We start from the raw sequence: 27208 nt of genomic DNA on the forward strand, positions 1-27208 counted from the left end.
GGTATCCAACGGATCGCCAATCTTTAACCTGTGGTCGATAGATGGCACCAATGGCTACATTTTCTTCTTGGACAGCCATGCCCTCAGATGTCTGTGCCAGAAGTTATTCGAGGAACCAAGTTCCTTACCCTGTTTGAGAAAATGTAAAATTTTCCTCATTTTGCTCCAAATTTTGCCTATAACTCGGTCGGTATCCAACGGATCGCCAATCTTTAACCTGTGGTCGATAGATGGCATCAATGGCTACATTTTCTTCTTGGACAGCCATGCCCTAAGATGTCTGTGCCAGAAGTTATTCGAGGAACCAAGTTCCTTAGCCTGTTTCAGAAAATGTAAAATTTTCCTCATTTTGCTCCAAATTTTGCCTATAACTCGGTCGGTATCCAACGGATCGCCAATCTTTAACCTGTGGTCGATAGATGGCACCAATGGCTACATTTTCTTCTTGAACAGCCATGCCCTCAGATGTCTGTGCCAGAAGTTATTCGAGGAACCAAGTTCCTTACCCTGTTTGAGAAAATGTAAAATTTTCCTCATTTTTGAGCAATGTAGCAAAAATTTTAAATGTGATATATTTTGATGGGAATTTGTTGCAATAAGTTTCTTTTCACTTAAATAGTGCTTTAAATTTAAAAAAGAATAAAAAATCAGAAAAAAATTTAAAAAAAATTTCAACTCGAAAATTTCATAAGGCTTACCCCTTACGATTTTTTTGGGAAATTTTGCAAAAAAAATTAAATTGTTTTATTTTTATGCCAATGGGTTTCCATGAGCTTCTTTTCACTCAAATAATGTTTTAAAAGAAAAAAAGAATAAAAAATAACAAAAAAAAATTCAACTCGAAAATTTCATAAGGCTTACCCCTTGCCATTTTTTTGAGCAATTTAGCAAAATTTAAAAATTTGTTTTATTTTAATGCGAAATTGTTTCAATAAGTTTCTTTTCACTCAAATAATACTTTAAATAAATGTGAAAAATCTGTTGCAATTGTGAGACTATTTTTAGCGACATCTACATGTCACTAAAATGCACTACGTTTAAATTTAATGCACACTTAGCTGCCATCTATTAGTCAATATTTGAATCTTTTCTTTGTACTGCTTTTACCGCCATCTACGGTCAAGTAGCAGTTGTGCGTATTTCGTTTCGCCCCGAGAAGGGTATGCAAATTGCGGTGCAAATCGTTATCATCTTATCATGTTCTCTTGGTACCAAGAATCAGAAAAACGTTCATTTTTGTTGCGACAATCGACCGTTTCTTTACTAACAAGGCTTATAAAATTAAAGAACACAGCAAAAGAACACTGCCGAATGAAACCAAAGATAATTTAGGTACAATAAGCTCAACGATAGGTTAAAAAACCACACGGAGTGCCTGTACAACTTGTTGAAGTTGTTGATTTCTGTTGATCGTAGCAACCTGCTGTTTATCACACGCAGTCCCGAGCATGTTGGTTGCTATGGTAGACAAATGTGACTGTTTGGTTTCTGCACAATCCATCACTGGCGCAGGATTCGTAAGGTGTCCTCATTTTCAGCAATAATAGAAGCAGAGTGTGTTGACCGCGGTCATCGACGGAAGGACGAAAAACTTTCTCTCTTCGAACATCACCCGCACCAACAATGGGTGATCGGAATCTGGAACTACAAACCACACTAGTGCGCTACAACAATCCGGTGCTGGTGGTGAAGCATGTTGAAAAACGAGAACCAGCCGGCGATGCAGCACCAGCGAAAGAACAAACAGGCCGTCCCGGGTCGGGTGGTGCCGTCGTTGTCGATAGTCCCCGCGAGACAGAAGAAATACTTAACTGCATCTTGCCACCGAAAACCTGGGAAGAAGACGGTCAACTGTGGACGCAAACCGTATCCAGTACGCCAGCCACCCGTCAGGATGTGATCAATCTGCAGGAAATGTTGGACACACGTCTCCAGCAAACGCAGGCACGTGAAACCGGCATATGTCCGGTACGGCGCGAGCTCTACACACAGTGCTTCGATGAGCTGATCCGGCAGGTTACCATCAACTGTACCGAGCGGGGTCTGTTGCTGTTGCGGGTACGAGACGAGATCGCGATGTCACTGGAAGCGTACGAAACGCTGTACTGTAGTTCCGTATCGTTCGGCATCCGGAAGGCGCTGCAGGCCCAGGAAGGGAAGGAGAAGCTGCAGGAACAGATACAGCAGGTCGAGCACGAGAAGGAACTGCTGCTAAACTCGATCAGCGATATGAAGATTAAGGCGGATCAGGCCGAACGAAGGAATGCGGAACTGCGTGCGTCCGAGGAGAAGAAACATTCGGAGGAGATTGCCTTCCTGAAGAAAACCAACGCACAGCTGAAGGTAAGCTTTAGGACCTCCTTCGATACAGGAGCTTCGATTTCACTAGTTTAGTACGGAAAAAACGGACATATTTATTAACAATTCTTTGTCCTGCTTTTGGACACAATCTCTTGTAGGCCCAACTGGAAGGAATTATTGCACCGAAGAAATAGAAACTGTGCCGCGTTTTGTGTCAGCAGTGTGGACATTCAACAGCGTCTCCGGAGACCACCAACAAAACGGATAGTGTCTTTTTTTTTCTTTTGTTTTGTGCCCGATATATGTTATATACTGTAGCTAAATTTTTGCGCCTATAACTAATACAACACACTTTAAAACAATTCTTCACCAAGCCGAGAGTCGCTTGTACGAATTCGAGCACGTCCACGGCTGTTCTGGCATGTTCACTCAACACAGTCCGGTGTGCGGTTGTTTCGGTGCTTCGTTAGCACTTTTCGTTCATCTCCGGTACTACCTTGAACAGGTCGGCCACCAGACCGTAGTCAGCAACCTGGAAGATCGGTGCCTCCGGATCCTTGTTGATGGCAACGATCGTTTTCGAGTCCTTCATGCCAGCCAGATGCTGGATGGCACCGGAAATGCCAATAGCAACGTACAGCTCCGGTGCTACAATTTTACCCGTCTGTCCGATCTGCAAATCGTTCGGCACGTACCCGGCATCGACGGCGGCACGCGAAGCTCCAACGGCCGCACCCCACTTGTCTGCCAGATCGTACAGCATCTTGAAGTTGTCGCCCGACTTCATACCACGGCCACCGGACACGATGATCTTCGCTGCGGTGAGCGAAGGACGGTCGGATTTGGTCAGCTCTTGGCTGACGAATTCGGTCGTTTTGCTTGTAAAGTCTCCGGCCGGAGCTTTCTCGATTGCAGCTGCACTACCGGCCGCTCCCGTCGGTTCGAAGTTTGTACCGCGCACCGTAATAACCTTAACCGGGTCTTTCGATTTCACCGTTTGGATAGCATTGCCGGCGTAGATCGTACGTACGAACGTATCGGCGGACTTTACACCGATAATGTCGGACACCGGGGACACATCCAGCTTGGCGGCGATGTGTGGAAGGACGGCTTTTCCGAAAGCCGTCGCTCCAGCTACGATGTGTGTGAATTTGAACTGCTCCTGCGTAGCCAACACGAGCGGTGTAAGCGATTCCGCCAACAAACCCTTGTACGCATCGCCTTCCGCGACCAACACCTTCTTCACACCGTCCAGCTTGGCGGCCGCTTCCGAAACGGGACCAACTTTTGTTCCGGCAACCAACACGGTCACGTCACCGCCAAGCTTCTTAGCCGCCGTGACCGCATTGGCCGTGATTGGGTTCAGCGTCTCATTGTTGTGTTCCGCCACGACAAGCGTACTCTGGAAGCGCCGAAAACCCTGCCGAAAGAACGCGAAATGTATATTAAGGCGCTTGTGTGAATTATATAATTAAATTCAATTGAGGACAAAGGTGGAAGTTTTCCAGCGAGTCTGCACGCTTCCGATGGAGAGGCAATGGAGCGGTTCGTTATCTCGCGTTATCATCACACGGAAGGCGAAGCACGGTACGCGATGATGCGCGAAACGTTTGCTGATCGCCGCGCAATGTTATGCAAAAATCACCTTCGACCCTTTTTTTGCCGTTTCGTTGCGATCTTACCTGAACCGATGGTCGTACGAGCGATGAAGAGCAGCGGGCAAACATTGTGCGCTATTGCTTCGGAACCAAATAGAAGCCTTAATGAACAACAGAGTTAAAAAAAAGAATCACAGACGTTGCGGATGGGGAATTTATTAAATGGAATTGTTGTCAATTGACGTCGGTCAATTCCCAAGTACCAATTTCGCCCGACAGCTGCGTTTTGATAGCTGTCAAAAGTCAGTCTGACTTAAGGCACCTTTACACTGCGCGTTTTTTGCACAATGTAGTATAGTGTTGGGTCAAGAGCGAAAGAGGTACCTCAATCGCTCCGCTCGTCTTATTGTGCGCGCTCCCGCACAGCCCACGCGAAAAAGAGGTAGCTCCGTACGGAGCGCTACACACCACAAGCAGCGCTACACACAGGAGCGATTGTGCGATGCGCTTTTGGGAAATTTTGCAAAAAAAAAATAAATTTGTTTTATTTTAATGCGAAATTGTTGCAATAAATTTCTTTTAACTCAAATAATGTTTTAAAAGAAAAAAAAGATTAAAAAACAACAAAAAAATTAAAAAAAAATTTCAACTCGAAAATTTCATAAGGCTTACCCCTTGCCATTTTTTTTGAGCAATTTAGCAAAATTGAAAAATTTGTTTTATTTTAAGGCGAAATTGTTGCAATAAGTTTCTTTACACTTAAATAGTGCTTGAAATTAAAAAAAGAATAAAAAACAAAAAAATAAAATAAAAAAATTCAAAAAATTTGAAAATTTCCTAAGGCTGTTGCTAGTGGGTCAAGAGCGAAAGAGGTATTTCAATCGTTCCGGTCATCTTATAGTGCGCGCTCCCGCACAGCTCACGGGAAAAAGAGGTAGCTGTATTGCAGGAATCGCCCCTGCGTGAAGCGCTCCTTGTGGTGCGAAACATCGCTCCTGGGAGCGCATCGCACAATCGCTCATGTGTGCAGCGCTCCGTGTGGAGCTACCTCAAGCGCACCGCACACTTTAGAGAGCGAGAGCGGTGCGCTTCGCTCTTGCAAAAGAGCTACTTGACCCAACACTAATGTAGTATTTATTTATAAAATGTGTAAATAATTTATTCATAGAAACAAAGTTCGACAAAATGTTGAATTTATGGTCTTTAGGAGCGCCTGAAGATTAGAACGGACCTGTGATTTCATTGCATCGATAGAAATAACGCACACAGGAAAGAATCCTATCTGGACCTAACTGTACGCAACTCTGACTATCAAGCGTAGGGCAAATAAGAGTTTAGGATTGATCAATATAAACAATGATCGCTTATTGTATCGGAAAGGATAGAGCGACCGATGGAGATTTGAACGACAGAAAAGCGACGAAGGTTTTTCGTCACCTCACCAGAAACTTAACACCTTCTTTCCAGCGCAATAAACGTGTACATCGGGCTTGTTAAAATATCATTTAATGTTTTCCATTCTCTTGACCCTTCATTAACTTTATTATTGGTATTCACAATCGTTTCTCGCTTAATTTGGTTTGTTAGCTTACCCACGGGCAAACCACCGGTGGCCATTTGCCAGGTGGCATCAGGAGGCGTAGAGAACAGCTTAGAATAAAATTTATCCCGATCACTTTCTGTGGGGTGAGTCGAAACGAAACGTGTGCGATCCCTGTTTCCCCTGGTCATAAACGTCACGAACATGCACCTGTGCCTGTGTGTGTGTGTGTATGTGTATTTTTGCCATACCGTTAGGGTTGAGGTTTTTTGTTTTGTTTGAAATTTACGAAACTCTTTTCGCATTCGTTTTGTATTCCCCCGGGCAAACCGGCATATACAAACTGTGGCCACATTCACACCAGCTACACGATCGCGCTTTATCAGCATTTACTGGTATAAACCACTAGCCGCACCTGTAATTGATGCACACGTGCATATTCCTTTACTAAATGTACAATATCTTCGTCATTTCATAAGCCTAGCCATTTTTACCATACTATCTCCTCTTGTCGAGGTGGAAATCATTAATGCTTTTTAGTAAAGAGAGTAACAACAATTGCGCTATAGTGTTTTCTTTTTGTTTAAATTTGTTTTTTTATCCAGTTCAACAAATTACGGACGTAATAATGATAGGAAGGTGGTGCGCGAGATCGACCATCAAACGGAACAAAGCTCGAGATTAACGTAGAACTACTTATTCCATTTCTAATTTAAAAAAATATAATTTAACGAGAGAAAAAAAAGCACAGCTTTCCATTGCACAAAATAGTGAGCTCGATGGAAGAATACAAATTATAATCGGCGAAACAAAGCGTCCAATCACGCTACGCTACAGTGAAGTTGGTTTGCCAATAATACTACCAGTACCAGCATTTTGTACAGTTTGAATGATTAGTGTAAAGCAGCAGAAAGGAAAATGCGCACTCATCTATTCGAACTAGTGACACGATCTATATACTCCTTGTTTTTTTTTGGAATGAGGACAAAACAGATTAGAGAGGTAACGGGGCTTCCCATGCGCGTTTTACGTTATTGCGGGGGTCGTCTTTTTAAATTGAAAAACTAATTCCCCACTCAATGTCGTGGTGGAAAATTTAAAACATAGGACACTGAGGATGTATAACTATAAACCAGCTCAAGGACGCTTTACCAATCGGCCAATGGTCTTGGCAGCGCACGAATGCATTAATTCTAGCATTAGCCTATGTTAGTTCCATCTCCTCTGCAACTCTGAATCTGTTCCATTGTACGCCCATTTACATTTCATCTATTCTATCATATTCACCTACTTGTCATCCTATATGTCCCCTATCATCCTGGCCCCAACCCCCATTCGCTCTGTTACTTTGTTACCCTTGCCAGGTTTTGCATCTTTTTTCCCCTTTTCTGAATTCCTACTAAAGTATTCCCACACCCACTGTTTAGTCGATAATGTTTTGATTCACTAAGTGTATGTTGTGTCTAACGTCTACCACGTGCATTTAATTAGTGTACGATTGGGTTTTTTGTTGTTGTTTGCTGTTTTTTGTTTGTTTTCATTTGAATAACTTGCCTACTATCCTTTAAGTTGCCTCCTGCGTAACCTTCATCATTCATCATCCCTATTGGCGCCGCACTCTCGCACTCTTTTCCGTTACTATCCTAAACGTTACATAAATTACACTAAACTCCCCGTTCCCCATCGAGAGTGGAGCTTATGGAGCTGCCCTTTTAACATCATACCTTTCTACGCGACAGGGCATTGTCTTTTGTTTTCTTAAAAGGATAAACAACAGGCCAGAGGACAGGCGTCTGAGAGAGAATAGTAATGTGTTCGAGTTGATGTTGCTGTTGCGTGTGTATTCCTTCTAGCAACGCGAGTTTTACTTATAACGCACAACAGAAGATCGCGTAAAATTAGCCATCCGTGATAGGAAGAGAAACATTGAGAGATAAGGGACAATTCGGGGTGAGATAGAAACTGTGTGTGTGGGATATTTTGTTAGAGAGCTTCATCCAATCCGTCAAACATGGATCATCGTTGTCTTGAGATTCATCCAAGATGGCAGCGTGCCATCTTCTGTGGTAATATTTTACTTCATACTCTTCTCTTAAATGTTGACTACTTGAACATGGATACAAACACACGACAGTATTAGAAGAGGTTTTCCTGTTGCTGTGTATCGTCCTGATCGATGAAGCTGAAGATCGTTCCAAAGGGTTTCCTTTTTGGGAGTTCCCTTACGGTGTGGAATGCTTGAAATGAGTAGTTTGATGGGATGTCCATAATATTCGGCCATCCCGTTTTTGTTAACGTTTGGGGGCCCCCCGGAGGGGTCTATCCCTGGTTTCCCTACTTCGCAAACGTAAGATTGTATGTTTTGAGTTCCATCGGTTCGAGATAGATGTCGGTGAATGTGGTGATACGCTCGCCCGGATGTAACCCCGTCAGTGAGGTTGCCTGGATCGTTTCGATCCGTAACCGTCGGAAAAGTTGCAGTTCTCGCACTTCCGTCTGACGGTGGTCGAGTTCATTACCATCGCCACCGTCAATGAATGCGCTTTTGGCAGGATTGCTGGTACTGCTACCGGCACCACCACCACCACCGCTACTACTGCTACTACTACTACCGTTACCGCAGAAGTGACCGATCATTTCGTCACCTCCTATTCGACAGCTGTAACCTTGCCGTTGTAACACCAGCAGCGACGAGCTGGACGGGAACAGTGGCAAGTTGCTCTCGGTGAGCGTGCGCAGATTGAGCATGTGCAGATCGCACGGGAACTGTACCCGCAGAAGGCGCACCGCTCGGTTCAACTCCAGCTGGTTGCTTTCGTCGTAACGCTCCACGATGAACAAGTTGGCTGGATAGTTCAGCCCGTTTGCTAGCGCGTTAGCAAAGATGCTAGGCAGCTGGTAAGGATCGGCATTTGGCTTCTGTTCCTCGTTAACGTTCGATGCCGGTGGAGGATCCGGTTGAGCTGCCGTTGGTGTATCGATAGTTTCCAGCGTCAACCAGAACCGATGCCTCGTCAGGCGGCTATCGATGACACCTTCACCCATTCCCCGATAATCGTCATACAGGGTGCGTCGATCGAGCATTACCTCGAGTTGGCCCGGTTCTAAGCTTGCCGCACCCTGCGCATGCGTTGTTAGGAGCGTTAGACGCATACGATCGTCCTGTATGAAAGCCCCGGAGGTAATAGGGAAATAGTTTCCTTCCACTCCGATTGCTGACACTTTCACACGCTTCTGGTACTGGAATCCGTTCAGGTCGGAGTAAAATTCCGGATTTTCACTCGCTCCATTCTCAATATCCGTCACGAATCGCATAAACAGCTCAGTTTCTCGGTTCTTTGGTGGTGCTTCGAAGTCGATATCGTTTTCGATGTAGATCGCACTGTCGAGCACACTGTTCGAGTTGTAGATACGCACCGTGTGCGCTAGGAACGGTCCATAAATGGCAGTCACATCACTTGCCAGCGGGCCGGATGTGATGAGAATGGTTAGATCACCGTACTGCTCCAATACGTCCTTCTCGGAGTTACGCTGCTCCGGATCGGTTTTGAAGAGATACGCACCAGAATGGAACTGAGCACTCTTGTACGCCGCAAACTTGATAGCGCACTGGATTTGTTTGCCCATATGTTTCTTCGTGACTGACTTCAGGAATCCGCTCTGCTCGTCAAACAGTAGGCGCATTTTATAGTTCTCCAGCTGAATGTCACCCGGCTGTTTGCTGCGAACCTCGAACGCCTTCGTCTTCTCGTCCTGACACTCCGTACAGTACAGCGTAGCCATCTTGCCCTGGTAACCGTCCTCATCGTAAGCGGCCGTGTACGTGGTCAGCGAAAGTGGTGCCAACCGTGCGACAAACATCACCTCGTACTCCTTGTCCGAGGGTACAATCTTTCGCGACGTGTACGACGTCTCCGTAATGTTCCACACCGGGTTGATCTGGATGTCGACAGTTTTGCCGCCCGCGTCCAGAATCTTCACGCGTGGCGTTAATGTACGTATCGTGACGACCTCCAGCCGTTCCTGGGCGAGTGCGTTGTACACGATAAAGTCCGTGCTGCGACCCTCCGTCACGATGATGGGCGTTTTGCGTGGCAACTTGCCGAAGTTGTCCCTCTCAAGCTCCCCGATCAGGAAACCGTGCTGCTGATCGAGCGGTTTCCGCTGTACCAGCAGCTCGATCGTTTTCTCCTGCAGCTTTACCGTGTCCTGTATGCTCTCGAACAGCCGCAAGGCGTAGTCGCGCATTACGTTCGCTTTCGACGTACCGGTAATGGCATCGTGATGCTGAAACAGACCAAGATTGCGCCGTGCCAGAATCATCTTTTCGTAGTTCTTTTCGTAAATTTTGAACGCATTCGAACTGCTGGTTTGTCGCGCTCGGTTGAACGCGATCGTAAACAGAATCTCCAGACTGCGCAGATTGTGTTCGAGCTCGCGGCTGAGGATCTTGTAATAAGGGCGCGTTGTGAAGTAGCCGGACCAGTACGCTGGCCGACCCTCGTTGAAAATGTCGGCATACACGAAGAAGTCACCCTTGAGTGTCGGGAACCGATCGTACCGTTCACGAATGGCATTGAAGTAATCGACCGGTGTGCCGAAGCTTATTTCCGCATTGTACTTCTGCCGATGTTCGTTGATGTAATCGATCAGCTTCTTGTAGTTGGTGTACTGTTGCTCCATTTCCTTCTCCTTGTTGTACCGGAAGTCGTCTCCCACCGGGATGAGTGCCACATTGTGTGGAAATAGGGAGGCCGTGCGGGAATACTGCTCCATCAGCAGATCCGCCTTAGCTTCGATGTTTTCCGGTGTGATAAACTGTGCCTTGATTGAATATTCCGTGTATTCCCCAGGGATTTTGCGGAAGTCAAAGTTCAGACAGATGAATGGATGCGGTCCGCACGAATGCTTGATCGAGTAGATGTCGAATGGCATGTTGTGCGTTAGCATCGTATGATCGCTCGCACTGTTGGACGAACTTTTCCAATATGGCGCCCATAGGAAATCACCGTACCGATGGCGGGCGAACCACTGCTTCCAGGCGTAATGAATCCGTTGAATGATCGTACCCTTAAAGCCGGATGCTGCCAACAGGTACGGTACGGTACTGCCATGTCCAAACGGATCAATACTCCAGCCCGTTTTCGGTGTTACGTTGAGGTTTGCCTTAACCCACTGGTGTCCTGCAAGTTGAGGAAGATGTGTAAGGAATGGTTGTCACAAAGCCCCCGTGTTTGCTGCTGCTTACCTTCAATTAGTTGATCAACCATCGCGTACAGATGTGCATTGGCTTCATCCGTCATAACCCAACCTCCGGTCGTGATTTCTAGCCGTCCCGATTGAACCAATTTCTTTAATATCTGCAATTGAAATGATGAATGACATTAAAGTTTGCAGTAAGTGGAGAGATTAAACGGCGATCAACTTTGTTTAATAGAAAGACGAAGAAATTTTGAGAAAACAAGGAAAATGATACACATTTCACATAGGATTTTAATTCCGTTCCAGTTAACGTCTGTGACATTTGATGCAAAAACCATTTCGTCGAATATTCGTATTAAATTGTATTGAGCGAAACGAACCAAAATAACAACGTTATGCGTAGAACATGTCTCTAGTGGTTGTATTACAAAAAAAAAATCAATTCATTTTAAAATGAGAGTAATCCGGACGAAAAGGTCGACCAAACTGAGAATAATTAGGTTTAAATAAATTATTTTTTTCTTCCTGGAATTTGACTTAACGCACTACGGGCGAACTCTGTATACACAGAGTTAAAGGTTCCTACGGATATTTAAAGCTAACTTTAAGCTACCATTCGTTGTATACAAGAAGAGACAAAATGAAGCGATGAGGCATAATTGCGAATGGAGCTGATAGTGATTATGATAGTGGTTAGGTGAAATTTGGTGCTCTTCCTTTCCCTTATCTTTGGCCTACTCATGTCCATAAACTTGTACCGTGCAGTGTGCTACATAGAACCATCCCCGTCGGACTAGTTCGTTCCATTAGGTCACAGATTCCGAGCGGTAGATTAACCGATGCACATGCAACAAAAGCCGTAGCCTAAACAGCTGACACTCTCTCAAACTCTCTCTTCACTTACCCGCTGTTTGGTCGGATGTGCCTGATCCCACCATAGCTGCAGGAAGCTAATTTCGCTCCAGATGAACGACATGTTGCTGTACTCGGGCATTTTGGTGACGGCGAGGTTGAGAATTTGGCGCGAATCCGACTGGAAGTAGTTGACGAACGTTTTCAACCAGCCCGGATCGTTGTGGGAATGTGGCACCACCACAATCTGTGTGTGTGTGTGTGCGGGGTGAATGGAAAGAAAATGGAAAACCATTGAATTCGATAGTCAAAAGGTGAAGTATTATGAAACACATTTGTCACGTGAATGTTTCTTTACCTTTAGCGGTGGCCTTTTCGGGTCCTTTTGCAGCTTTTCATAGCGCGTTTCGAAATCCTTGTCCCAGTATTCCTTCGTTTTCATCCATTCGGGCTATGGGAAGAGGAGCAAAAAATGATACACAGTTAGTTGAAAAGATTCAAATGTGGAAGATTCATGTCTTTTTCCTAGGGCTAATTATTTGGGAGGAGAACGGGAAGTTTGTAATGTAAGGAATTCATGTTTGCCATTTAGTAGAAGAGGTTGTATATAAAAGATTTTAAATCAACCTTTTCTCTTGTAATAAACTTAAAAAAAAGATAATATTTTTTCAACAAAATGTAAAGACACATATCTAGTGATACAAACTGTACACTAAGTAACAGCTGTTTCGATTTAAATAGGCCGCCATTATACAAACTTCCAATGGCCATTCAGTATATTTGAGCGATACATATAGAGACCGTTTTCCCATGTGATACGAACCGCATCGCAATCGTAACCGTTGACGAGCATACGATTGCAAAATTGGCAGCTAAACGGTCGCAAAACGTTTAACCCATTTAACGATCGACTTCATCACCACCACGAAACTCATGATTTACCGATGTAATAACCACTTGAACACTGTGCCGGCAATTAGCGAGCAATCGAAAGCGGGTACTTGCTTGATCGTACAGATTATTTAGATGCGATGTAGCATATGCCGTGGAGGCAAACCGATGGATCCAGCACCCGACGGTCTCGGCCAAAGCTCGAATCTCCTGGCGGGATGCTAATTGTTTGAAGCGCATCGCACACTAAAATGTTCTCACCCGGTGTAAGGATGAGGAAAAAGCTGGGAAAGCCGTGATGGGAAATGGAACTTGGAATAAAAAAAAAGCATTTAATTGTTTCCAGTCAATCCTGGCATAACTCTCGTCAGTCATTCAATTCGCTTCACTGTCCGATTTGCATGCACTTCACATTATGCTGCGATTTGAATGTTGGGGAGCCCATTTGTTGCGAGTCAATTATCAAGCGTAATGTGTGTCTGCTTGTGGTAGACATGTGCTACATTATGATAAATGATGTCATATCCCGTACATAACTCGTATGGAAGATGCGATATGGAGTAATTGAAATTTAAATGAACGCTTAAAATAAATTTTCCAGAAGTTGTGATTCTTTTTTTGGAAATTTTAATTGTTTAAATCGATTATTACATTTAACACACACATTCAAAATTAACGCAGTAAGAAATTCAACCTTAAAGCAAAATTAAAAATTTTAATAATTCAAATAAATGATTCAAATTAACGTAAATTCTCTGTAACTCGTTAACCTTTTGTAGGTCTAGGGAAAGGATGGTGTTATCTGCTTTCTTCCAAATTCCATCGGCGAATTATGTACAATCGTGTACCACACCACAAACCAACTTCAGTGTGCATTGAGCTCCCAAGTAACGTTCCCTAGTTTTTCCTGACCTGAGTCAAACCACAAAACCAAACCCACTGGACTGTACAAGCGCCAACACACGGTACAAACGAGTACAACAATTGTGGTCGTGAAAGTTTAAACTTGGCCGACCACATTCGCTAACCGAGTACGCTGTGCGTGAACCGTATTATGGTCCTTTCCAATGTGCCCGATGGTTGGGTGTTGTATCCATGGTTGAAGACCGAATCTGTCAGTGTATAGACCTAGAGCTTTCGACATTGAACCGTGGATAAAAATCGTTCGTTCTCGTAGCTTTAGTACAATGGACTATCCTTCCTACGGTTGGAGTGGTTTCCTCGGTCGTTCGTTTTATAATGTCCGCAACGTTGCGGTCACTAGGACTGCCTGGGCTGGTCGTGACGAGTGCACTCCAAGGTTATATCCTGCCAGCCGGAGCTGATAGGACCCATCTCCATCAATTAAATTCATCTTAATGAATTCCTTCTCCTGTCAGTTGCATCCAAGTGTGGGAACAGGAAACTCCATCCCGTTCGATGTTTTCTGTTCATTTGCTTATAAAAGCAATGTGTGGTGAAAGTACTACCTATTGCTTTTATATGTACAGCTAATGAAATTATGAATCCGTTGTCATTGAATTACAATTTTACACATCAAAATAATTATGTGGAATTGTTCGTCGATAGTAATGATTTTTGTTATTCAAAGTGGTTTTTGTTTCATCTCACGGTAATTAAATTGAACGCATTAACCGACCGAACATTCCTATGATGGCAACTCATAATGAACGATATGCAGATAATCCCACCAAATATAATAAATTAGCTTAAATTGTTCTTCAAGCTTGTCTACGGGTATTTTTGTGATGAAAGTGACCATATTGTCAATTGGATTTTTATAATTAACACCCGTCATATAGTACAGTAAGCAATTATAATTGAAAATAAAAAAAAAGTTTTAATATAATAATATGAAGTTAATTTTTTTTTCATAAATGGTCTTATATTAATAACCACTACTGTACATTTTATTCATTAAACCAAAATCCATGTTACGTGAAATATATATTATCTAATAACTCAATTTCTTCTGAATGTTTCTATTAAAGAAAAACCTTTGCTCTCATGGGAATTCTGTTGAAAGTTTTAAAAGCGTACGTATAATGAGGATTCTGTTGATAGCGAAGGTTTCATCCACCACGGGGTAGGCTTATCATGCAATCTAAATCTTGCACTGTACTTTACCACATAGTACCGGTAATCTTGCTGACAGCCATGTTTAACATACACACACACACACACACTTAGTGGCGTAAGATTGCGAGCAATTTCATAAAAAGAAAGAAGCAACGACAAAAAAAAAGACAAACTCCAGATGACACTCTCAAACCGTACGATCTGCGCACACACAATCTAACAGCCACCAGCGCTGTTCGTGTGATGAGTCGTATGATGTGTCCCGTACACATAGCTCATGCCCCATTTCTTTCTCACCCCGTGTGCCTCGTTTCGTGTGGCAATGCTATGAATATTATGCGCATATATGAATATTTTCCTCACACTCTTGCCGACTCGAGTGTCTGCCCCCCGCAACACATTTGCATATAGAATTGGGTCTCAATTGGGGGAATGGTCGGAATGGTAGGCAGACAGCACCCGAGGACGTTGAGCGTACTAATAAGAAATCGAAGTGATTAAAGGACAATCTTCACAATCATCTCTCGCCCCACAACTTCAACTTTTTCTACCTGATGTAAAGTAGTCACGCAGAGCGGAGGTTGGGGATCAGCTTACCTGAAAATCGAATTTTCCATACTCGTCCACGGTGGTGATATCGGTCGATGCTTCCTCCAGCGCGTTGCACTCGTCCCATCGGCTACCGAAACGGGGCAAGGGTCCAGTATCACTACCACCACCACCACCGCCGCCACCATCGTCTGCATCGGTTCCACCACTGTCGTCCGTATCGGCTGAATCTCCTCGCACATTATCACCTACACGATTGGCGATGCGCTGCTGTCGATTGCCGGCCGCAGGACCACCGCCACCGATCGAGTTCAGGCTGCTCCGTAACCAGCTGTGCCACGAGTGATTTGCATTCGGCCCCGTATGGTGTCCATTCGATCTGTGTTGTGAAAGAGGACATCCATGTTAGAACACAATTCGGCTAGAGTGAGAATTATGGCGGGAAAAGGTTATTGTAACAGAAGTACAAGAGAAGGACAACAAAGTAAAAAAAGAAGGAAAATCAGGATAAATTGCTACCATGACCTCATCTCGTAGCAGGGTTTTTGTGGTAGAATTGCATCAGAAGACAAGGGCCTGATGTTATTGCATTATTTGTCATGGTCATTTGTCGGAAAACCCACCCCCGCCCGGAACTGTGGTGATGGGATGGAGTGCTAGTGTACCCGTGATGCCAATATTCAAATTCATTCTCTCCTGGCGTAATTATATGAGTGTGGTGTCCGTTCCGTTCTTGGGCAGACAAAAGCATTTCCCCCGAAAAGAGAGAGAGAGACGGAGTGAGCAAGTAACTTCAAATGATTTGCATATTATTGGCATCTCGCAAAACGGGGTTGTACGCCGCCCACATACACATGCTCCGAAGTCATGTACGAAGTCACTTCCGAAAACTATTCATTGGACGGTTTGAAGTAGCATCCGAATTTGGCGGGGAGGAATGGTGGTTTTATGCAAGGTTCTCATGCGAATTCATTCCAACCACCAACGATGGAGAACTCGTACCATTTTGCTATTCAGTTCCTCCCCAACTCTCTCCTCCTCCACGCATGCCAGACCCTCAATGAACAATGACAATGAGAAGACACACCCGGCAAAAGGTGGCCCCAAACCTAGTGCTAGTGCTTGGTAGTCATCGGAGATCGTCGTGCGGTCGTGTGGATGCTCTTTTGATTGTTGTCCGCTGTCACAAAAGCCCATTGCTGCTACAAGCTTCCGGTTTTCAAATTCATTCCCAACTGGTTCTGGTTGATTGTTCGTCTGGGTTGGTGGTTCCATTACGATCTGCGAGTTTTAAATGTTCGAATGTAGTACCAGCAATGGTTGGAGGAGGAGACCCCATCTCACCGGGTAGGCCTAACTTTGAAAAAGGGTACAGAGCCGGTCGGCTAAAAGACATACCGACGCAACGTTACGCTATGGACAAGTGTGAAGCACTTCAAAACATTCAAGTACAATCGTTTTGTGAAATGAGGCACATTTTCTCGGTCGGAAGTACTCATTGGTAGTGTAAGGATGACAACGGAGTAGAGGTTTGGAAGCGAGAGTCCGGAATGCAATGAATTAATTTTCTAGTTTAACAATCGTGTTGTAAATGTACTTTTTGTTCTGAAAGGAAAATATTTGATCGTGTGTCGTACTCGTTTAGTGATTAAAATATTCCTCTCAAATGACCTTGAGAGTGTACTGAGACATTCGACAACTGTCAGAATTGGGCGATATTTGTAGAGGAAGTTTATTAATCATGCAACTACCGTCAAGTCACACAATTGATACGAGCTGCTAAAGTTGTATTAATGTACGCAGAAACCTTCCATCATCACCCCACACACACACACAAGCATTCGCTGGTTCCGGTACGAGAGTGATAAAGTCACTCCGGGTTGCTAGCTGGAGGCTAGTTTAATACCTTAGGTCCTTCCCCTTACTGTTGCTCGTTGTTTTTCGTTTCCGTTCCGCTTTGGGAAGGTGTTATAACTTTTGGCAAAAATTCATGCTCGGCCAGTCCGTTTCATCTCGTTATTCGGGGCACTATCAATCCTATCAAGCGTGCAAGGATCCTCGAACGGATGGCAGACGGAGTTGCAAGGATAACGAGTCGACCTTAACTCAGCTGCCAGTAAATATAAGCAGAAAGGCAAACAAAACAAAACAAAAAAATATTCCGACAAACTTTCTTTTGGAGAAAATTACAACCGAAAAAAGAGAGAGAAAGAGAGAAAGAGAGAGAGAGAGAGAGAGAGAGAGAAAGGGAGAAACCAGTACACACGAAGGAACGATCCTTTTTTTTGTCGTTTGGATAGTAATTTTTGATGACATTCCATAAAATTTCATAAACTTTCATCCTTTTCCCTTTTTACTTTTATTTTCCCCTTTTGTTCGGTGATGACTTTCGCTCAAACTTTTCCTTTTGCTTGAATGTGTGTGTGTGTATTTTTGCTCCGTTGTTTGAGTGCTTGTGTGTCATTTATGGGGCAGCTTTTCTTCTCGCTATGATTGCCGAATAAATGTTGATCCGTGGGCGAGATAAGGATTATTAGGATTTATTAGTCAGCGAACGAGTATGTATGAAAGATAAATTAGAGTGCGTAAAGTTGCGGCCGTAAGCGAATCCGGGGGGGTTTGCTTCCATTTCTAGTTTAAGTTCCCAAGCTGGCTGAAACAGTGATTGTATTACTGAAGCGAGTGATTGTGTGAAATGATAACGATTGGATCGGAAATCCTTTTCCAGCTTGTGCTAAAGCTTTTATCGCTATCTACCCCTTCTTGGGGAAAAGGTTCAATAATCGAGGAGGGAGTTATTTTAAACGCGCTGTTTATAATCTTGCTGTCCCTCGAGCTGGTTGATTGCTAAAAATTGATTATCAAAAAAAAAGAGGGAAAAGGGAAACAACTCACAGCTGAAATAACAGTCCATTCGGTGGAAAATGGTACGATCCGCACGTCGGCTACTACTGCCACAATTTGTCATTTGTTGACCGAGCGAGGAGAAAGAAGAACAAAAAAAAGGACCAACAAAAGGGAATACAATTTCGCCTTGCAACCGTGTAGCAGTGGCTGTAAAGTGTGCCACCGCTCATGCCCTTTCACCCCGGTCGAGATGCTTTCTTTATTCGAAATTTTATTATGAGCGTTTAATGATGCGAAAATATATGGATCGGCTCACATCGTCACAGGAAAATGGATCGTCCAGCCCTGATCACTGGTAGTGTATGGCCTGCGAGGGTTTGTTGGTATAGGCGGCTGGTTCCCCAGACAAGGATACGAACCGGTGTCAAAGGACATTCAATGTATACACTAGCGGTTCGTTCATTCATTGCTTTCCTTTTTTTTTGCTTTTATTTTCCGTTTCATGTTTTGAACCGGTTTGGCTGAAGGTTTGTGCCTGCGGCACACTACTACTACTACTGTTGTTGTGGATTTTATGACCATTCCTACTGAGCTACCCAATGCAATTTTGTTGAACAGTTTTCAGCCAAGCACGCGAACCGTTATGAATGAGCTTTTTTGGTATTTTATTTTGTTCTCCGTATCGTATAATTGTGTATTGGAAGGCACGCGTCGAAGGTTTTTTTGTGTTTTTGGGGCGATCGTTTTTTTTTGTTGGAGATGAAATGGAAATAAACAAGAAGCTGGACAAGATAGGACGAAATATGGGGTGTACGAGTTGCCTAAAGCACCGAAACCACTGCGTAACGCGTAAGCTTTTTCCAACGAAAAGGAGATACAAACGCGCGAGATGACGTACGGTCGACGTCAGGCGCAACAATAAACGGTAGAACCCTTTCATACCCGAACGTGCTCCTCCTGTCGCTCGTCAGCGAAGGTTTACTTCCATTTCGAACTCGTAACAAGAATCGTTTTCCCTTTCTTTCTCTCTCTCACTCTCTTTTCGACAATACCGCGTGTGGTGTTTTATGTCCTTCTCACTCACGTACATGTCCTTCTCCTGAGTATGTTTCTGTTCGCTTATATTTATTGTTGAATGATTTTTCCGATTGAACGAGAATTGGTAAATTGTGAATTTTCAATATCTTGCGGGAGGGGGTCCAAATAAAGTACCAAAAATCCTTCCCATGGTAAGGCAACCGGCAAAGGAGTGAAGAAATGTGCGCGCTGTAACGGCCCATTTGAGAGTCACAAACAATCGGACGTGGTGTGAGTATGTGTTCCACTGGTGTGTCTACAATGAATTTCCACTGTATGTTGTCCATTTTCTCAATTGCATTTTTCCACCCGGTTTGTTCCCAAACCGCGCATTGTAGTAAGTCGCGCATATAAATATATATATATATCGCATCAACACACCAACAACCAGGCGTCTCCATCCGGACGCGTCCGACGGGGAACACGGTACCGTTTAGCATTTTGCAGCACTATGCGCGAATATAAAATGTCATTCCGCGGGACGCGCCTTTATGGCCACCTGGCTGTCAATTTGGTGCGAAATTTTTGCTCAATCGTGAAACTGGCGCGCTCAAACACCATGTTTTCTCTCCCTCCGTGCCGCCGTGTGTGTCGGAAGTGTCGTTGCGACGTTGCGTGAATGTGACAGTGAGCGATGGCAATAAAAGGCTAAATTGTCGAAACGATTTAGCAAACTCAATGGCACACGATGTGGCATACGATGTGGCACACAAACATCGGGAAAGGCGGAGGGAGGGAAAGAGTAAATCTCGAAGGAGCGATTTAGACAAAACGTCCTTTTGGTGACGTGTGTGCGCCTGTCTACATCATGGACGGTGACACGCGAATGAATGTACGATTGAGCTGATGACGGATTGGCATCTTACGAGAGGAATTTAGTTTTTTTTCTGTTGCAAAAATTTGCTTAACAATACAAAATATTTTATTATAATTAAAAGAAATATATTTGTGAAATATAAAAAAATCTATATAATAGTCATAAATCGATTTATCTCCAATTCTGGTTTATCTATTGCATGTTAAAACAACTTTTGTTTAACCATCCTTTTTTTTCTGCTTCTGGACTGGAAATGTGTTATAGATAGCGCCCTAATTGACCTCGATTCCAGTGTCAGGTTTGGGGCCATGTCAACCCTGGCCTAACTTATTTAACCACACTGGCAGACGGCGGACACAGTTTGTACAGACCAACCGGCCCCAAAGCTTGATGTCATTAAACCAGATACATTAGATGAATGCCCGTGCGAAGGAACGGATTCGCACGTGAGCGAAATGTGACCGAACACAAAACCAGACCCACAGTTGGTCACAGTGGAGAAAAAGCTGCACTAATCAAATATACCACGATATAAACAGTCCGTCCAAAACGGACCGTCGGAAGTATTGCCCGTCCGCACGGCAAACTAAGCGAGATCACCCGCTAGTCTAATCCAATTGCTTCCTAATAAACCGAAGCGCAGCTTGTGTGAATGTGCCGCATCGAGGGAATTGAGAATTTGTGCGTGTGTGTGTGGGTGGGGGGTTTTTTTGTGTGTGTGTGTGTCTCATATCCTTCCGAATTCTTCCCTTAACTGGTGGTCATGATGGTTCGTGTTTGCCTTTCTGTCCATTAGTGTTTCACGGTGATGTACGAACGCGTATTCCGGTAGAGTATTAGGATTCTATAATGGACCGTACACTTGGAACCGGAATCCCGTACGGTGACGTTCGTTTTTGTGAAATGAGTGGGAGTATTTTTTTTCTGTTGTTGCTCCCCATCTATTCCACTGCAGTGTACGCAACCGGGGGGAACAATTGTGTTCCCAATGTACGGTTTTGCAAAGATGGACGTACTTTCTTTCCAGGAATTTCTCCCCCCGCCGTACAGTGGAATGAATTTCCCGATACAATTGTTTCCTCCTCGCACGGGGTATTCCCCGAGGATGGATTACGCAGCTTAGGTCATACGTTTCGCGATGGAACCAGATCGTTTGGTTTCTTTCGTGGAATGAATTCCATCCACATTCGAGCTCCTGATGGTGGCGATGATGATGATAGTGACGATGGACCCGGATAAGGTTACCGGGCTCAAATCGAAATCCCGCTAGTCTTCCCGATTGATGGCACCGTTTGAACGGTTTCGAACAAACTCGGAAGGTACCGTCGGGATAGCGAAACACTCGTGAACCATCCTCACAATCATCGACCCAGCGTTGGGAAGCAGTGTGTAGAACACAATAGTCGGTCATTTGCTACGTTATCGGAAGCGAAGATTTGATGAGGAAGAAAAATGCATTGACTAGCTCTTCATACGATCATTTTTAAGCACGTTCGCTTAAAAAAAACTGACCCTTTCCAGAACAGCGATAGTTAGGGTGGATCCGCAGGTCGTAGGAAAAAAAAACAACATCCTGCCAAAGTGTATGCAAGTGAGTGTGCGGGTGTGTGTGAGCGTAACCCAATTTGTACGACAATGCAGATCCATTCCCTTTTGGGATTTCCCGGGTGCAGTTTTCCGAGTAGCATCACTTAGGAAAGCACACCACACACGATCCTCACGGTGCACATCCTCGGGGGGGGTGTTTTTTTTGCTTCATCCACCGTCACCATCACTGTAGACGACACAAAGTGTATGTGCCGATGACAGACGGGCCGTCCAATTCAGCGAATACTCTCAACACGTGATTGTGTGCAAACCCGGAGAACGTCGAGACTTTGGTCTCTTTTGCTTCTTCCGGTGTGTGAAAGATTTCACGACGAAACCGGTGGACACGGATGTGGACACTCGGGCAGGGATGCTGGAAGTTTCGTTTTCACATGTGCGGAGAAAATGGGTTGCATAGATTCCGTACCGTATCGTTTTGTGATGAGGATAAAAAAGAGGGTAAATTTCAATTGAATTTGATGCCCGCTATGTTGTGCTGCACGTGCTTGATAGTGGTAAGAGTCGGGGCGTTGACAAATGCATTAGCGCGGGTAGGATTATGGGAGTAAAATGTGTTTCTTTTTTTGTTTTGAATGTGTTAGGATAACAAATAATTGTCCCTGGTTTTCTGCCTCATTGTTTGCATTTATTTTTCCTTTTTTATATTTTTGTTTTACTTTATGTAAAAGAGAAAACAAAAATACTGCAAATTATCAGCGTTAAATGGAAAACAAAAAAACCGTTAAAAAGTTTTTTTTCATTAATGACTCACATTGATTCGCTTGACTTCCTTTTGGGTAGAGTCTTTAAGTCTATAAAACAAACTAGAAAAACTCTTTAATCTTATTTAAAGTTTTATCTACCACAAGGTAAATAATGACGTGCTTTAATAAATGATGTTAAAAATGGAACAACTCATAATAAATAATCTAAAGCTAATTTCACCACAAAAAGCATATTTTTTATCTGTTTATTCGACGCTACATTTTATGTGCTACACTTCGATTCCTTTTCCTTCCCATACCTTCAGATGCCACTTAAATAACTCATGGCTAAATAGACAGCTCTTGCAAACTTGTGTGAAACTTCAGTTCAGCTTGTAGTGATTAACTTTTTGCTGATTCCGCCATATTGTTGCGACGGGTTTGATAACTTCAGCTGTTTTACGATAAAGTTAGCAACACAGAGAATTTGATTAGGTAGACAGAAGAGAGACATGCAAGAATACTAAAGATGAAAGAAGACAAAAGCACCTGACTGGATTATCTCGAATATATAAATTATATGCGTTTTAAGTTATTTATTTAAAGAATTCTCTGTCTTTGATAGTTTTGCAATTTTCATACAATTATTATATATTTTATGCAATATTTTTGGCCAATAATTTTCGAAAAGGGACACAATAAATTTGCTTGAAAATTATTTTTAGTTGCTTGAGACGTTCGTTGTCTTGCGAGTTGAAATCTCCAAACATATCAAATAACCTTGCCGCATGACAACGATATCAACGTTAGTACGTATGTATGGCAGTTTTAAATTAAACTCAATCTTTACTTTATTCACATATTAACCAAAAAAAATGTGTCTTTCAATGCATCCGAAATATTCCGGAATACAACAAAAAACCCTACCGTACGAAAATACCACGTTGCACAGGTTGACAGGACTGCTACAAACTTTGCTTGACCGAGCATTCACATTTGGTAAACCGCAAATGAAGAAACGCTGTTCGTTGTCACCGGTAAGGAAGTCATCGTGTTCTCGATTGGCTTAGCATAACATTTCCCAACAAGCCAAACCACTAGCAAATGCGGATGTGGATGGGACGATAGATGGGACAAAACTTGCCGGGTTTGCATTGGCAGAAGGATTATGGTTCCGTGTTTTCGGTTGGCACATCGGTTCGACGATGGTGTACATACAACCCGGCTAGGTGATCTATCCGAACCGTACCGAGAATTGAATCGGATCGAATCTGCATAATCCAGTGTAGCTAACGGATGAATTCGTTCCCATGACATTCGGACATGTCGGTGCCAGTGTCGTTCTGCGAACAGATTGGGTTGCTGCAGTTCATTTTCAATCAGTAATTACATTACTACATGTCATGTCGACATAGAACCACCACCAAAAGCATGTGAAATGTTTGCTTCTTAAGGTGAAGCCAAGCGTTAGTAAATTTTGGTAATCGTCAACCAAAGATATACTGGGTTTGAGGATAAAAAAACCCTCTAAACACTTGCTGCCCAAAATGCTGAGCAGTCCACAACTACGCAACAGAAAACATCAAAGCATCACATTGAGGCTCCAGTCAAAAGCAAAGTCACGGAACTGAGAACAGCAGAACTGTCGAGCGCCTTTGCACCAGAATCACGCTTGACTTGTTTCTGGAGCACACTTTATCAGTTAACCCTTCCAAAAACGTAAAAAAAGTTTTCTACACAAACAAACAATCCCAATGCCACCGTATCTTCATTGCTGCCATTTTGACGTCATGCTGGTGATCAGTTTTCGCCAAAGTTTGCTTTCTTGCGTTTCGAAATCGGGTACGAACGGGGGCAACTTTTTACTCGAGAAAAGCATCCATTTAGCAGGGGACTAAGAGTTTCTAAGTTTACCGTGAAAAGTGAAAAGCATTTTAACCTCTCCCCAGGAGGGAGGAGAAAGTATGTCCTCCGGGTGAAGAAGCGTAACAAAAAGGTTCCGGCAAAAAAAAAACGGATAAAGGATGTTCGATAAGCAAAAAGCCAATTCCGAGTTCTGGTGTATCGGGCAAGAAAGTAATTAAAATCAGAATCCACTAACATTCAGGATCGTTTCGTTGGTACCAAGTTGGTAGTGACAAGAAACGTGTAACGGTGAGAGATGGAACTCTAATTTCAAATTATACACCGGAAGAATAAATTATTGCTTGGTATAGGGTAGGTGCGCGTGGCGACCCACTCGAAGCAGTTTAGTTTTAAACTGTGAACAAAACAAAACAAACAACCAAAAAAATCCTTTAAAACATCTCAATGTTTTTTTTTGTGAAGCACAGAATTGGCCTTTTGCTTCAGTTGATGCACCAATAAATTCAGCTTAACTTTGAAGCATTCTTCAAGCGAATGCTGGCAAGCATCTCGGCATTCCTTCCGGTCATTTGTTGCCCGTAATTGCCTATCAAACAATTTATTTATTTTTGCTTTACGTACCAACAGAAACCTTACACAAACCACGGGCCAGGGAATGAGCGATTGTTCGGCAAAAGATGCACACTTCTAACTTTCTTCGGCCGCCAATATCGAAGTGCTTGCCGGGATGAAAGTTTGCTTACTTCGAGTGGAAACCAATCGAAAGCCAACCAACCAAAACGGCCGAACATGGTGTTCGACTTTTTTTTATTTCTACTCTTCTCTTACGATGCAACAACTTTGTTAGGCCAAACGGATTGAAATGGGAAGGGACAAAAAAAAGGTAAAAAAGTTTGCTTGCAATCTTAGGGAAAAAGGAAAAGGAATTCGTTTCCAAGGATGTTGAAGAACAGTTTGTTCGTGTGAAGGATGAGCGTAACAGCTTATGAGAAAATGGTTAATAATTCAATCCATGTACAGTCAAGGACATCACTCAGCAGCAAATTTAACACAGTGCATAAGGACGTTGTTGAAGTTGATGGCTGCCTTTATATTAATGCGTAATTTTAGTACAATAGTGTACTCGCTGTCTGAGTACTAAAAGCTCACTAGTTGCTCTTTCTTAGAACTGATGAACGGTTAAACTATTGGATCTGTTACTTTGACTGGAATGCTTAGTTTTATTCACTTTAAATTTTGGGATTATTTTAAATTAGTTAGATTCATGACTTTAAGTGATATATTTTGTAGTATCAAAACACATTAAAAATAAAAATCCCCAAAGTGCTAGGTAGCTGTAGTGTTAAAGAAACGATCTTCATATCAAACCCAAGTAATACAGAGTTTTCGACATACTTTACATGTTCAACTGGATGTTTTGTTTAACAAAACGGTTCAAAAAGTCTTTCAAAGAGTCAATTACAATATGTTCGAATAGAGCAATAACTCGGTAGACATTTCAATTAAACCCTCGAAAACCCCCTTAAGAAAGGGCTTTTGAATATTTGATGAATTTGATTGCAATTTATATACACGGAAGGAAACCAATCATAACTCCTGACATTATTATGTGAAGGTATCACATCACAACACAAACTCTCACCTTGAAGTGTCAAAACTTCGGGCGATTCTATATGCAAATTGTTTAGCATTTAGACGGCCTATCGCTTGCCATAGTTATATTGCCTGGAAAATAACTGAGTTTCGTTCTTCAGACTAATGTTTATATATTTCTATGTTGCTACTTAAGTTACAGGTTGTTGTAATGATATGTTTTGCATTGTTGGAAGAGTCCCTAATTGGTTTACTCAATTATCTGTTCTCATATAATCAGGACTAGAAAAAAAGTTTACTTCAAACCTGTGCAAAACAGTTCCACGCAAAAGAAAGTTTCTACTTCCCCGTATCGATTAGTGCATTTAGACTGTGCATATGTGCCGTACAGTAAGGTGGTTGCATTTTCCGACCCCGGAACCGGGGTCCGGCACCATTTTCTCGCATTAAGCTTCACTGGTAAAGAATATATACGATGCCCACGCATTGACATGGACACATTGTACTTAAATGTAACGTTAACTATTGGCTGGCGGGTACCATGCGGAACGGGTTTGTGTGCTGGAGCGTGCAGGAATATTTATGCTCACTTATATCTCGCTTTATGTGATTTTTTATTGCCTTCAGATAAAGGCATGCTTTCGCACCGTTTGCCACACATTACGGTTCTAAGCAATGGAAGGCAAGGGAAGAACCAATGGTGAAACATTGCCCGGGGAGCATTACCGACCGAAGGGAAGCATACCGGCAAGAGGATAATGTATGGTTTGCCATCGCACCAACACTTGCTGGCTTTTCCTCCTCATTTCCCTTTCTTCCACCCATCATTCCCCCCATGCAAAGGATTCATCATTGCTACTCTTCCCTCCGGTAGCCTAGATCTAGTTGACTTCCGATTCTACCGATCGATCCAATGCCGAAGAAGTACAAGACCACTACTAACAAGCTCCAAGCAGGAGCGAAAGCGTTGAAAGTAGCACACTTTGTGAGCCGAAAAATATGACATTAGCAATCGCGCAAAACCCGATGGCCCGTCGATTGGTCGCTCCGTCAGCAAAAGCCCGTCGGAAGACAGAAAGGAAGTTCTGTCTTAATGTAGGTTAGCACTTTAGCCGAACTGGTGCTTAGTGCGCGCCAGTTAATGGCACACGGACTGGTGGCACCCCGAAAAGGCAGCGAGAATTATGGCCAAAGTTCAGTGTGCCAATGTGACAATTTAGTTGTGCTTTTGTTCGTTTTTTTTTCATCACCTCCTGAACAACTTCCACGTCCGTTAATGGCTCCAGGGGTACATTTCATAATTGTTCTTCAGGAGTGATAGCAAACAATTTCCAGACAAAAGGGGAGAATGCCACATTTTGTTTAGTGTGCGAAAGTGTTAATTTTAAGTGATTTATTATGAGTGTTTTTTTTTGTTCTTTCTCGTTCCTCCTTGTGAATGGAACGCATCGAAGTTATGGTTGCTGCATCTTATGGTAGAAACATAATTCTTTTGTAATGGAAGTATTTCGTTTCCGTCTTGCGTTTTTAGTTTTAATGTTTACTACTAACAGCAACTATTTTCTTTATTGTAGAAAGTTTCTCTTTTTTCTTCAACAATCTACTCACTAATGGGCTTACTAGAGTTATATTTATCATTTTGTCAATCAAGTCAAAATTCCATGATAATGTGACTAGAATCACGAACTTTTATCAGGTATAATAA

The 27208-nt window shown here is 43.2% G+C and overlaps 3 protein-coding genes across 4 annotated transcripts in view; 1 reads left to right on the forward strand and 2 right to left on the reverse strand.

Moving 5' to 3' along the window:
- Positions 1 to 1414: 1414 nt before the first annotated feature.
- LOC125764837 (putative inner dynein arm light chain, axonemal) lies at positions 1415 to 2495 on the forward strand. Its single transcript, XM_049429456.1, has 2 exons — positions 1415 to 2343; positions 2460 to 2495. Exons 1-2 carry the CDS (start codon positions 1624 to 1626, stop codon positions 2493 to 2495), a joined length of 756 nt encoding a protein of 251 aa, XP_049285413.1. The 5' UTR covers positions 1415 to 1623.
- On the reverse strand, positions 2390 to 4153 carry LOC125765106 (electron transfer flavoprotein subunit alpha, mitochondrial). Its single transcript, XM_049429985.1, has 2 exons — positions 3984 to 4153; positions 2390 to 3721 (listed from the first exon to the last, which is right to left on the reverse strand). Exons 1-2 carry the CDS (start codon positions 4026 to 4028, stop codon positions 2768 to 2770), a joined length of 999 nt encoding a protein of 332 aa, XP_049285942.1. The 5' UTR covers positions 4029 to 4153; the 3' UTR covers positions 2390 to 2767.
- Positions 4154 to 5388: 1235 nt separating this feature from the next.
- The window catches only part of LOC125764919 (alpha-mannosidase 2), a 142915-nt gene continuing 121095 nt past the window's right edge, over positions 5389 to 27208 (reverse strand). For both annotated transcript variants that reach the window (XM_049429638.1, XM_049429637.1), the window contains exons 4-8: positions 15061 to 15391; positions 11852 to 11944; positions 11546 to 11740; positions 10688 to 10799; positions 5389 to 10622 (exon numbers count right to left, since the gene is read on the reverse strand). In XM_049429638.1, coding sequence (XP_049285595.1) covers positions 7774 to 10622; positions 10688 to 10799; positions 11546 to 11740; positions 11852 to 11944; positions 15061 to 15391 — 3580 coding nt within the window. In that variant the 3' untranslated portion in view covers positions 5389 to 7773. The remainder of the gene's footprint in view (positions 10623 to 10687; positions 10800 to 11545; positions 11741 to 11851; positions 11945 to 15060; positions 15392 to 27208) is intronic.

The sequence above is a fragment of the Anopheles funestus genome, chromosome 2RL (assembly GCF_943734845.2).
Source record: "Anopheles funestus chromosome 2RL, idAnoFuneDA-416_04, whole genome shotgun sequence".
In the NCBI taxonomy this organism is placed as follows: domain Eukaryota; kingdom Metazoa; phylum Arthropoda; class Insecta; order Diptera; family Culicidae; genus Anopheles; species Anopheles funestus.

Bases quoted from the DNA above. Each gene is read 5' to 3' on its own strand.
- LOC125765106 (XM_049429985.1), bottom strand. From the start codon at position 4,028: ATGTTTGCCCGCTGCTCTTCATCGCTCGTACGACCATCGGTTCAG. The intron at 3,722-3,983 runs GTAAGATCGCAA...TTCTTTCGGCAG, and splicing joins TCGTACGACCATCGGTTCAG to GGTTTTCGGCGCTTCCAGAG.
- LOC125764837 (XM_049429456.1), top strand. From the start codon at position 1,624: ATGGGTGATCGGAATCTGGAACTACAAACCACACTAGTGCGCTACAAC. The intron at 2,344-2,459 runs GTAAGCTTTAGG...AATCTCTTGTAG, and splicing joins AAACCAACGCACAGCTGAAG to GCCCAACTGGAAGGAATTAT.